Source organism: Aaosphaeria arxii, assembly GCF_010015735.1.
Source record: "Aaosphaeria arxii CBS 175.79 unplaced genomic scaffold BU24scaffold_1, whole genome shotgun sequence".
NCBI classification, from domain to species: Eukaryota; Fungi; Ascomycota; class Dothideomycetes; order Pleosporales; genus Aaosphaeria; species Aaosphaeria arxii.
In genome coordinates this window covers 3,299,291-3,311,518 of record NW_022983474.1, presented here as the reverse complement: position 1 = coordinate 3,311,518, position 12,228 = coordinate 3,299,291, and the positions used below count along the sequence as shown (strand labels likewise).

General features: G+C 49.1%; 5 protein-coding genes across 5 annotated transcripts; 1 reads left to right on the top strand and 4 right to left on the bottom strand.

Annotated features, from left to right (window-relative positions):
• Positions 1 to 661: 661 nt before the first annotated feature.
• BU24DRAFT_22456 (uncharacterized protein) lies at positions 662 to 1,280 on the bottom strand. Its single transcript, XM_033522093.1, has one exon. The coding sequence runs from the start codon at positions 1,198 to 1,200 to the stop codon at positions 787 to 789; it is 414 nt and encodes a 137-aa protein (XP_033389886.1). The 5' UTR covers positions 1,201 to 1,280; the 3' UTR covers positions 662 to 786.
• Positions 1,281 to 2,930: 1,650 nt separating this feature from the next.
• BU24DRAFT_22444 (S-adenosyl-L-methionine-dependent methyltransferase) lies at positions 2,931 to 4,578 on the bottom strand. Its single transcript, XM_033522091.1, has one exon. It carries the CDS (start codon positions 4,340 to 4,342, stop codon positions 3,110 to 3,112), a length of 1,233 nt encoding a protein of 410 aa, XP_033389885.1. The 5' UTR covers positions 4,343 to 4,578; the 3' UTR covers positions 2,931 to 3,109.
• Positions 4,579 to 5,545: 967 nt separating this feature from the next.
• Positions 5,546 to 6,880, bottom strand: BU24DRAFT_404553 (carbohydrate esterase family 3 protein; the record flags this gene model as incomplete). Its single annotated transcript, XM_033525649.1, has 3 exons — positions 5,546 to 5,664; positions 5,698 to 6,211; positions 6,407 to 6,880. 3 exons carry the CDS (start codon positions 6,878 to 6,880, stop codon positions 5,546 to 5,548), a joined length of 1,107 nt encoding a protein of 368 aa, XP_033389884.1.
• Positions 6,881 to 8,255: 1,375 nt separating this feature from the next.
• Positions 8,256 to 10,009, top strand: BU24DRAFT_417185 (FAD dependent oxidoreductase). The gene is made up of 2 exons (XM_033526656.1): positions 8,256 to 8,624; positions 8,793 to 10,009. The coding sequence occupies exons 1-2, from the start codon at positions 8,457 to 8,459 to the stop codon at positions 9,957 to 9,959; spliced, it is 1,335 nt and encodes a 444-aa protein (XP_033389883.1). The 5' UTR covers positions 8,256 to 8,456; the 3' UTR covers positions 9,960 to 10,009.
• BU24DRAFT_417183 (ATP-dependent rRNA helicase RRP3) lies at positions 10,008 to 12,165 on the bottom strand. Its single transcript, XM_033526655.1, has 6 exons — positions 11,538 to 12,165; positions 11,335 to 11,476; positions 10,989 to 11,274; positions 10,856 to 10,928; positions 10,649 to 10,778; positions 10,008 to 10,594 (listed from the first exon to the last, which is right to left on the bottom strand). Exons 1-6 carry the CDS (start codon positions 12,132 to 12,134, stop codon positions 10,188 to 10,190), a joined length of 1,635 nt encoding a protein of 544 aa, XP_033389882.1. The 5' UTR covers positions 12,135 to 12,165; the 3' UTR covers positions 10,008 to 10,187.
• Between the last annotated feature and the right edge of the window lie 63 nt (positions 12,166 to 12,228).

The following is a 12,228-nucleotide window of genomic DNA, read 5'->3' as shown; positions in this document are numbered from 1 at the left end:
TATTCCCTAGTACTTGGGGTGGTTGCCCGAAGAACTACGTAATCATTAACCACCTGTGATCTAGGTATATGTACTTGTAGGAAAACCCTATGAGCCGAGTATACTTCATATGCTATTACCAACTGTTGTGGAGAGGTCTCAGGTATTACTACCATGTACAGAGTACTCTGTACCTTTTTTTCGTAGGTATTGTACAGGCAATTCGATACTGGTCCTTCCCTGTTGCTGTAGGCTAGATCAAGTATATGTGACTCGTGAGGATGGCATGATGTGATTGATGTACTCTGTACGGAGTAGATACGGAGCACATGTAAGGTGTAAGGTGCAGTACATAGATAATCGAATCATTCAGTTATTCATCCATCTTTCTACTGGCTCATGTCTCCCTCCTCTCTCTCTATCTGTCTCTCTCACACACTTTTTTTTTCTTTTTAGCTTTGCCGAGCTTGGGCGAAACGGGCGAAACGAGCAAAAGACTGGGGGCCGGACAAGGTCTTACCCCTGTCCTTGCATATCTGACTACACCATTTCCATATTTAGGCTCCATCGTTATCCCGGTAATTCCTTGGACACTCACTAACCACTTGTAGCACTTTTTTCATCATCTTCATCTTGGTCTTCCTTGTATGCGCGCGCCCTCTCTATGTTATGGGTCTCTCTTCCTCTTCTTCCTTTTTTTCAAAAAAAAAACTTTGTTTACCCCTGTCAAAATAGTCGATCCATGTCAACAAACCATGCCAGCCCATGTCATCCTGGCCCATCCATGTCATCCGCCTCCATGATCATCTATTCTCTTTTCGAAGGCGGTGAAGCAGAAAACTCATTGGACGGGAAAAAAGTTCTCTGATATACTGTGTACTTTGCTGTGAACTGTGTGGTTGTCCATGTACACTCCGTAGTCTGTACATCTTGACATCCATGCTGCCGTGTGAACCTCGGGCGAGCCAGGTACGCCTGCACTGCACTGCACCAGCTCTTCCGCGTGTCACCGACCGATAACGCTACAACATCATGCACTCGACCGTTCACTGCTGTAACTACCGGCGGTACGGTGTACATGTGCACGATACTCCAAACTAGACAAAGGACGAGGATTGACACGACTCGCAGCTCCAATCCTCGCCATGCTGTACTCCGTACGACAGGTAGATATCTCATGCAATGCATGCTCGCCTGTTTCTGGAAGGCTGCGCGGAGCATAGAATAGTAGTTTCGCAAACCTGCCTCTACCTACTCCATACCCAACCTACACGGTAGGATACACCGTCGCGGTAGGTAACTACCCCGTACTGTGTACTTGTATGTACAAGTAATTACCTCGTGATTTTGTTACTCGAAGATTTAGAGCGTAGCATAGCGTGGCGTGGTCGTCCCCTCAATCAACACACGCGACGTCCCACCCAAGAGCCACACCACGACAGATGGCGTTAAACCACGGTCGGTTTTTTTCCCTCCGTTCTCTTTTCTCTGGCTTTTTTTTTAAGGAAAAGAAAACTTGCTGATGCTTAAATTAATATATATTATTTCCCCAATCGGATGACTCGCAATTACTAACCTGCACGCTGCACTTCGTTCCACTGGGACTAGGTTCCTACTCTGTATGTACTTGCAGCCTGTAGGCAGTCCTCCGTACGGAGTACACGAAATGTACTTGTACCTAACCGTTCTGCCATTGCCAATGATCATCCATTATAATGATACCTACGGTACTACACCACTACGCGTGATACCACGTAGTACGGATTGTACATACTTGTACTACTTGTAGTCTTGTATGTACATTCCTTCGCTTCTGCCGCCGGCCGTCCCCCTCTCTGCCGAATGCTTCCTTGCCAATCAGGCAACGGCTCGGATGCGCCATGTCAGATCCCCAGGCGATGGGGCTGCTGTTACTGTTTCTGATCATGACAGTCATGGATCAGGCTTATAAGGTTATTGCTTTTTTTCTTTGGGCACAAAGTTATGGCACCGCATCACTTTCTGTCACGATGCCCTACCTGTAGCCTGGTAACCTGTTCCTTATCAATTCCGCCCTTTGTTTGTCTATCCACGTCCGTAACTATGGGGAATACCTTAGCATTTTCTAATTACCGTATCGCATGACTGCCAGTAGACACGCCTATTGAACCTACCACTAGTCCTTTGCATCTAGATCTACGGAAACCACGGAAATGATTATTACTTGTACTGGTACTGGTACTCCGTACATGAGCTTTCAGGAATCTTCGTATTTGCAACGAGGTCGTTCCTGTCGAAGTGGGGCGTGACGCGACAACCTCCGTCGTGATGCGAGATGTCCCGGTACACACTCAACTCTTCTTGCAACTCTCTCTCTCTCTCTCTCTCCAAATTTAGTACAGCATGCTCCGCTCCTCTTGAAATATCCAGTATGAACAGACCGTACAGAGTACATAGGTATGTAATTAGGTATCATATGTAAGAGATGCGCCTAGTGCGCGCGACACACACTCCGATGATGAATACGTGCATCCACATGTATATAATCACACCAAACGTTAATGCGATGTGAATCCGAATCAGTATGGCAACAGGAGCCTAAAAGTATACAAGCAGAGCGGAGTCAGGACCATCCTATGATCCTCCATCGAACCCCGCTCTCCCCGTCGCTTCACCTGCTCCATTGATGCTTTTAGTGCCCAATGCTTCTTTGATAGCTTTAGGCTTCCCCCTCCTCCGTTCCACCTCATTCATCATCATCATCACACAGAAACGATCTATCAGCCCCACCATTGCAGGCTATACTATACCGTACAAGACAGCCGATCAATGGCACTACTCCGTACTGGCATGTTGATGATGACAAGTAACACATTCGGTCGTTCCAAGCAGCGAGCTTTTTCCACTCTGTTGGCGATGCGATGCTGTCGATCAGGCGTTCGTTTGCGGCGAGATATCTATCTAGTACGAGGCAAGATGAGGAGTAGATAGAGCATTACGGATCATCCAATCTGTTACTCCGTAGCGATAATCTTATTCCGTTTCTGCTCGATGCTATAGGTACGAGGACGAGTGTGTTGTCGACCTGGCACCCTGGGTATCATTGGGATGTCACTGCATTATTGACTGCTGTATCATTGTGCATGGAGCCTCACCTCCAAAGGGCCCACCAAGACCTCTGTGCAACCTGACGACTGTTATTGGTCGACAGATCGACCTTCCCCACAGCAACAGCTGCATCGTTATTGTTATTATCACCATCATCAACAACAACATCACCATTCATACCCATACCCCTCTTCAGTCCCGTCCTTGGCCTCAATTCAACCCACCAAGTAGTCCCGAAATTATACCTCTTGATCTCCACAACCTCCAGTCCGCTCTCCTCAACAATGGCCCCAATGTCCTTATTCCACCAACACCCGTGCTCCACCGCATGCTGCGGCGCCGTGCGATCCAGCAGACCATTCAACCACCCAAAATAGCTCTTTCCATGCTCCAACAATAATATCCTCCCCCCATCCTCCCTAGTACACCTCTCCAGATTTCTCAGCAAATCCACTGGCCGCGACGTAGAACACAACCCCATGGTCTGAATCACGGTGTCGAACCCCCCGTGCGATCCGTATGGTGGTACAATTTCATCGAGCGCAGATTGCTGCTTAAACACCACTCGTCCAAAGTACTCTCCGCCGTGTGTGTCCCTCCACTTCCTCTTCGCGACGCTCAGCATCGGTCCACTAGAATCTAGCAATGTGACTGTATCGCATCGCTTCCTCGGGTAATAGTCGATGTTTCTACCTGTGCCCACCGCAACCTCTAACACATGGCCCTTTGCCTGTTCCGTCAATGCCTTTCGCTTCGACGATAATCCGAGAAGAATTTCTGCAATGTTGACTTTCTCGTCATAACCCTCGGCTTCCTTATCGAATCTGTCAGAAACGTCGTCCGGGATGTCGCTCGGCGGATCCCGAGAGAGAGATATCCATAGTTGTACGCTGTAGAGGCCGATTCCGAAGGCGGCCAGGCCGCAAATTAGGAGCGGTGTCTGCCGCCAGCGCGTTACTTTTGCGCGGTGTAAGGTTTGTGAGGAGGCAAGCTCGAGCTCGTGTTGGCGGGGGCGAGGCGGCGGGGGCGTGAAGGCTCGCGGGGGAGACTGCGTTGATGATGATGGCTTCAGTTTCGAGGACGGAGATTTCGGAGGGGAGTGAATCTCGGGTTTATTGTCTCTTGCAATGTGCCATTGTTTTGCTCGTGCTTGTGCTTGTGCTCGTGATTGCGTTTGCGTTTGCGTTTGCGCTTTCGGTGGTGGTGCTCGATGAGGGGTCTTGGCGAGCGGAGCCTTGCCCAATGTGCCTTTTGGCACTTTTGGGAGCTTCGCCATGTTGCATATACCCAATTTTGGTCGTCGAATAGGTGCCTTGCGTGGCTGCGGCGGGTCAATGGGAGGTGTGAAAAATGTGTTCTGATCAACTCTGCAGATTGTTTGATGTAATTTCCTCGCTTGAGCACTTGTGTTCCGATGGTCGATTGGCGCATCACCTCACCGCCTTCGGTTCCGGCCCTCGGATGCCTGTCGAACGCCGGACGTGGAACGTCCAAGGCTCGAAGAGGTTTGACTCAACCCGGTCTGTGGCCCGGGTGGGCAGTGGGCGGCGGGCGGCGGGAGCCAATGCAGTATGTATGTACTGTACTTTAGTAACATCAAATTAGGTACTTGTAGTTACGCGAGAACGTGGCTGCAAATTGTAATATAGTGACTGTGTTACTGTATACACTGTTGGTTAGTTACATACACATTACGAAGGACTCTGTAGCTGCAACCTCCAGGTACACGTAACTAGTTGTATGTATTATGTTCTTATCCTACCGGTAGATATTCAGGTAGTGTGTTGTACAGCCAGCGTACTCGTTATTATCAGTGTAGTATTGACAACATGCAAGAGACACAGCAATTTGGATATCAACTGGAATCAGGCATGTGGTCAAATTCCCGATTCTCCTATCAAAAGAGCAAATTCAGCTCATTAGTCGATTCCTAATCTTTGGAAGAGAATAAGTTAGTTTAGTCAGGTTCATAACCAATAACTATAACACACAGGCGATCCACTTGAGACAAAATCTCCGATGAACAATAATGCATGCATGCGTATATGAACACTGTTTCCCAAAAATGAGATCTCAGAGAGCAAACTATGGCATCAAGATTTGAGATAACTGTATGGGAGCAAACAGACATATGAACTAGCATTGCTGAATTTTGTTGGAGATATGGAGCTCGAAGAACAAATTGTAGGGAGGCTGGGTATCTTTCAAAGCAAGTTGCGCTGTTAACCTCTTCGCAAACAATGCGCGTGCAACGCGCGAGTGGATACCGGCAACAGAAGGAATATGAGGAATAGAACGCCTAGAGCTATGCTGGCGCCAACGATGAATGTACATCCCCCGAAATGCTAAAAGCAGAAGAAAAGAATCCAATCAAATAGCCAGAAAAGAACCCCAGTGCAAAGAAAAGTCGTGATTTATGACGTAGGCAGTTGTGGCGCAATCGCAAGATGGGGTGCAATGTTTACTCCTCCATCCTGGCCTACTGATTTTCGCGAAAACCATTCGAAAGCAACTGGTAGGAATGTCGGGCAACTGTACGGTGCCAACGGAAGGCAATGACCAGGACAGCAATCACGGGGACGCACGCCCAAAAGAACACTGAAGAGGTGTCGCAGAGAAGTCCATACTCACATGCCGGCGACGGCGACGATGAGGAGGAAGAGGAATCAACCGGCTGCTGGTCATTCTGGGGTTCGGGAATCTTGGACCCGTTTGGGTTTGTATCCAAGGGTTTCTCCTTATTGCCTGGTGCGCCCACGTTGGGGTTCTCCTCTTGCGTCTGTGGCTCGTCTGTGTTGTCCATCTGTTCCTCGTTCTTCTTCTGTTGTTCCCGTCCGTACTCGTTTTCGACCTCTTCCTTGTTCGCGGTCAGCGCCTTTTGCTGACTTGCAGTCTTCTTTCTGATCGCGTCGGCGAGCGGCTGGAAGAACACTTTTGCAACCTTTACATCTCCTTCTAGATTGGTATGCTCGCCATCGTCGGTGTCCTTCATGGGATCGAAGCCATGGAAGTTGTCAACTAGAATGACGGGGGACCGCTCTGTGTTCATCTTCTCAATCCATGGTATGGTGAATTCGTTCAGTCTTTCGACGCGCTCAGGCGCTTTTCCGAACTTGCCGGGTCGGAGAGGAATAAGTAGCGACCACTGTGTTTTTATCCGTCAGCGTATGTATACAAAATTGTGCCTCACTAGTTCTCATCATGGTTCCATCTCGTCCCCGCAAATCCGTTTGGCCCTGACCATGCGGCGCAAAAATAGTTCCTAGGATTTTGGAGATTTCGATTCTGCAAGCCGCCTTTCTAGACGCTTGGACATGTTTTGTCTGTCGCTACTACTTACAAGGACGATAACATCTGGATTCTTCTGCCTCATTTGTTCCAGCAATATAGTGAAGTTGCCAATTGTTTCTTCGGCTGGCTTCTGCTGAATAGCATCGTTGGATCCAAGATGCACCACAATGATGTCCGGGTGTGTGTATTCCAGTATTGGACGTAGGAGGTCTTTCTTCACCATTACCCAGGCTTGTAAACCCGAGGCGCCGTCATGTTCGGCATCGAACCCCACGAGTTCTTTCTTGCCGCATCGCTTGAACTCTTTTCGGGTGCCTACGAAATCGACATTTTTGATGTTTGCATCTTGCAACATGTTCCAAAGATTGCCGCGCCAGCATCCAGGGTCGCCGACGATAGAGCCTCCAATGAGGTTGACGCGTATGGGTGCCGCAGAGACCGGGTCTATCGCGACGGGCTTCGCAACACTCTGACCGGCGAGTATGCTGAGCCCAAGGGCTGCAATAGACATAAGACTGGGCATCTTGTAATATAGGAAGACAGCGAGAGAAAGGAAATCCAGCGAACGTTATGCAGGGAATGTGGGGGAGGCGTGCCAGCGGTTTCTGTTTCCTAGAAACCCTTCGTTAGGCGTTGGCGACACTTCTGATAGGCTATGATGTGGTGAAGCGCATCGGCGAGTATGCAATAATAACAATTCGAGGAGGGGTCGAATGCTGATATGTAGCCCCTCGAACGGTATATGTAGTCGTACAGATGAGGGAGCTTCAAGGCCGGACATGTTCTTGAGACGTGCGACGATTAGTACTCCTTAAGTAAAAGTCCGCTGTGGGAGGATCGTCCCCCTTGTGCCACATGGAGAATTCATGACGGGTCTTATGAAAGACGGTGGAGATTAGACAGCAGGAATTGGACTTGGCATGTAGAAGAATACCTGAAGTAAGTCGGCCAGTGAATCCCTGTGTTCCTGAAAGGGGTTAAGCTTGACACTCATGGGAGATTGAGGGTACATAATCGTATTTTCCCATCTTCTCCCTTGTCTACACCGTATGGAGCGAGTACCTAGGCAATCAACAAAATTAGAGGACAAGCAGCACAAAGTAAGGGGAATGCCTTAAGCATGGCTCAAGCAGAGCGATGTGCTCTGCATGGTGTACCTAGGGACTGAGTGACCTGTCAATAATGGTGTATTGCTATACGGAGTAGTATATACAATTTGTTAACTGACGCGCCTTGTCTGACTGTGTCGGCAAGGGAACATGCACCACCTGCTGCCGGTAATGTACCGTGCAAGATAACATGTTACACGATTTATTTGCCCTCTAGCAGTTATCGAAATGGAATTTCTTCAGTGACCTACTGTGTATGCATACGGGCTGTATCTACCTCCACGTGTAGTTGGTTTCAGCGTTCAATGTCCGGCGATTATGCTTCCTGGCCCAAAGCATTCGTGCATGGCTATGGTGTGACAAGGGAGGAGTATTCTTTTTTTTGGGACATCATTACGAAATATTGCAACGCATATACTCCGTACAGCTGTACACTTGAAGAGTGGGTAGCCGAAAGGCGTGCAATGTGGGTTTTATCATAATGTATTGTGTAGTGTACTTGTATACGTGGGTGCTGACATTATCTCTTCGCGAAACGGCCGCCACACCAAAGCAGGCTGAGGAGGATGCGGGTGCGCGAGTCAGGTGTTGGATGTCAGGTATTACAATGAGGACAGACATTCACATTGCCATACTGTGCTGTTGCAGAAAGGTCAAGAACTATTACAGACACATCTCTGGAGGTTGAAGGGTATACGGCTTGCCACGTGATATGGCGATTATCACGTGATTGTCGAGGTCTCTTCCGACGACAACCGCGACATCGGAGGTTTGTCCTCCACGGATGGGTTTTTTTTCTTCTCCCCCACAGTCAGTAACTAACTACCAAGGTAACTAGTAGTCGGTCTGGTATTTAGTTGCGCTAAACATAGTCACTATCGTACGAATTATCAAGGTAGGTTTTTCCTCGAACTTCCCTCATCATAGTCAGAAACAATATCTTGTTTCCTCTCCCTCGCATTTCTTCATTTAGGTGTCCAGTAAAGCGCCATGGATTCTCCTTCTTCTTCATCATCGGTACCTTCATCCGTTCTTATCGTTGGAAGCGGAGTCTTTGGCCTATCCACCGCATGGGCATTGTGCAAAAACCCTCTCTTCAAAGACACGACCATTACCCTTGTAGATCGTCAAACCTTTCCTACTCCTGATGGCGCAAGTGTAAGTAACTTTAATTGATTCTATGTCTTCTCCGAATCTGTGGGCCGTTTTGCGCTTCATGACCTTCCCAAGGCCATCATGTCATCTTCTGTCCATTGCGCGCAACAACATGTCTTCAGAGACCTTTAGGACTACCGGAGCATAGAATTGAACCAATATTTCTTATAGATCGACACATCCCGCATTATCCGTCCAGACTACGCCTCTCCACCATATACACGCCTAGCATCCAGAGCGCAGAATCTATGGCGTACCACCTTCGCACCTGAACACTACCATGAAACCGGACTCTGCCTGGTCGGAGCAGGGAAACAACTCAACTACGTGAATGCCTCATTGGCCAATGTTCAGGCACTAGCAACCGACAACGTCGAGGTATGCAAAGATGGAGAGGATATCAAACGCGTCACAGGCACCAGCAATGCATCAGGTGAGGCCGGCTACGTGAATTGGAGCTCAGGCTGGGCAGACGCCGAAGGAGCCATGATCTGGCTCCGGAAGGAAGTCGAGGCCTACTCTCGTGTCAAATTCGTCACCTCGACCGTCTCTAAGCTGCTCATCGACCACGCAACATCAGTTGTCTCAGGCGTCACACTCTCTACTAACCCACCCACCACCTTGACCGCCTCTCTCACCATCCTCGCTGCGGGCGCATGGTCCGCATCTCTCCTCGACTTGCGCGGTATATGCAAAGCAACCGGCCAGGCCATTGCTTACATGCCCATATCCCCCGCTGAAGAAGCATCTCTCCGGAACCGACCAACCTTGCTCAACCTCTCGAACGGCCTCTTCATGATTCCCCCTTCCCGAGGTCTCCTCAAGATCGCTCGCCATGGCCATGGGTACGCAAATCCCACCACAATCCGACACCCAGAATCCGAAGACCCCAACGAAACAATTACAGTCTCGCTCCCCTACACTGCGATCGACGACCCCTCGCAACAGATTGCCCCAGAAGCCTGGGCAGACTGCCGCCAATTCCTCACACATATTCACCCCTCTCTTTCTACTCCAACGCGGCCCTTCACAAAGTCCAAGATATGCTGGTATACAGATACCCGCGATGGTGATTTCCTTATATCGTACCATCCCAAGTACAAGGGATTGTTTGTAGCGACTGGGGGTTCTGGTCATGGTTTCAAGTTCCTACCAGTAATTGGTGATAGCATTTTGGAGTGTGTGCTTGGGGAGACGCCAGATGATTTCAAGGGCAAGTGGGACTGGCCTATGACGAGGGTACCGGAGGATGAGTGGGAGGGAGATGGCAGTCGTGGTGGTCCCATGGGATTGATATTGAGTGAGGAGATGTCGAAAGCAAGAGCAAGCAAATTATAGACACAATTATGTAGAGGGTGCCAAAGTGATAGTGTACCAATAGATCATGTAGTTAATAAAACTGTACGCATATTATCATATGGACATGAAGAGTTTTTGAAAAAAGGTATGATCAGGCAATATGAGCTTTTAGAAGGTATTCATGTGGGTATTGTCAACCAGCGCCTTTTCAACCCAATCCAAAATCTCCCCATCCTGCGTACAAGGTGACGATTTTGGAAACTCAGATCAACCATCCTCCCGGTCCATGTCATCTCTTCCCCTCCCTCGTCCGCGTGCCCTCATCCCCCCTGCGCCGCCACCACCCTTCCTGCCCCTTTGATCGTGGATGATCTTCATCTCACCGACGGCGACCCTCTGCGCCTCACTAACCCTCTCCGCAAGCACCATGACTTCCTCTTTTGGAATCTCCTCTTGCTCAATCGTTTTCTGCAGAGCGCGCTCGATACGCAGCCAGATTTCTACATCGTACTGGCTGACAAAAGAAACTGCCTTCCCGGACTTACCTGCACGTGCAGTACGACCTACGCGGTGCACGTATGTCTTTGAGTCGGCGGGAAGGTCGAGGTTGATTACAAGGTCTACCGAGGGGATGTCGAGACCTCGGGCTGCAACGTCGGTTGCAACTAGAATGTCTACATGTTTGATTAATTAAAGGAATGAGTAAAGGGTCTAAGAGAATGCTATACCTCGACTTCGAGACTTGAATTTCGAAAGAGCGCCGAGGCGCGCGCTTTGACTGAGTTGACCATGTAGAGGAATGGCGCCAAAGCCGAGGGTCCGGAGCAGAATCCCTACGCGCTGAGCTTCATTCACGGTCTAAGTTGGTGTTGATGTAAGTAAGGTGTTGAGATTCTCAGATAAAAAGGGGACGGGGTGGTGGGGACAGCACTTACTCTTGTGAAGATGATAACGCTATGGCCGACATTCTCATTGATCAAGTAGATGAGGTAGACATCCTTGTGTTTACTATCGAGTGTTAGTCCATTAGCTGTGCTAGGCTAGGTGGTGAGGGAGAGTAAGAATTACTATGGTAAGAAGAGAAACTTCTGCAGGAGATTCGCCACTGTCTGGTGCTCAGAACTGCTAATGCTGACGCGCACGGGATTCTGGAGGGATGCTCGTTGCAAAGATTCCACCTTCGAGCTCATGGTCGCGGAAAACAGATATGTTCGTCGACCTTCTCGGGGAAGGACTTTTAGGATCTTGTCGAGGATCGGGCCAAAGTCAAGGTCGAGAAGTCGGTCAGCTTCGTCCATGACCAGAAACTTAAGATGCTTGAGGCTAAACCCCTTCGTATTCTCAAGGTGATCGACTGCAATTGCTGTTAGTAAGGGTAGATTACATATTGGCGGGTATCCGAATGCAGACGTACGCAATCGACCTGGTGTAGCAACAATAACATGCGGTTTCTTGGAAAGAGCAATGGCTTGTGGAATCATATCCATGCCACCAAGAAGGAGTGCGCATTTGACGTTGATGACCGACCCCAATGCTTCGACTTGTTCAGAAATTTGCTATTTTCGCAAGTCAGTGTAACTGCTTTCGATATGTGTCGTGGAGCTGGGCCTGACATACCTTAGCAAGCTCGCGAGTGGGCGCAAGAATCAAGGAATACAGTGACTGAGGTTTCTCCATGAGTCCCTGAAGCATCGGAAGCACAAAAGATGCTGTCTTTCCAGAACCTGTTTCAGCGAGGCCAATGATGTCCCGCCCCTCAAGCGCCAGAGGTATAGACTTCTCTTGAATAGGGGTCGCAAACTTGAAGCCTAGATTTGTGCAAGCTTCACAAAGCTCCTCTCTTATTCCCAGCTCCTCAAATGTCTTCTTTGTGGCAGCCTCTTCGCCTGCTGTTACAGTATTGCCGTCCAGAACATCCTCGTCAACCTCGTCACTCGAGCCGCCTTCAGTACTGCCGGTGCGCAAGGCACGTTTTCCAGTTGTAACAGTGGCTTCCTCTTCACCATAGGTATCATTCTCATCCTCATCCTCGCTGGACTCTGGTTCTTCTACTTTTCTAGGCGGCGCAGGTCTCGCAGGTCTCGCAGGTTTCGCTGTTCGCGCATGTTTCGTTGCATTCGAAGGTGGTACGGAGCGTTTCGACTCTTTGAATCTAGAAGCATGGACCGTGGAAGATGCTGAGCTATTCAATTTCCTTTTCTTGAAATCAGACATGATTGCTCGAATGCCTCGAGTTCGAAAACTGTAATTGTTAACGCCGTTGAGGACTGAGGGAAATTTTAGTTGCAGGATCTTGGCGATCTAATCT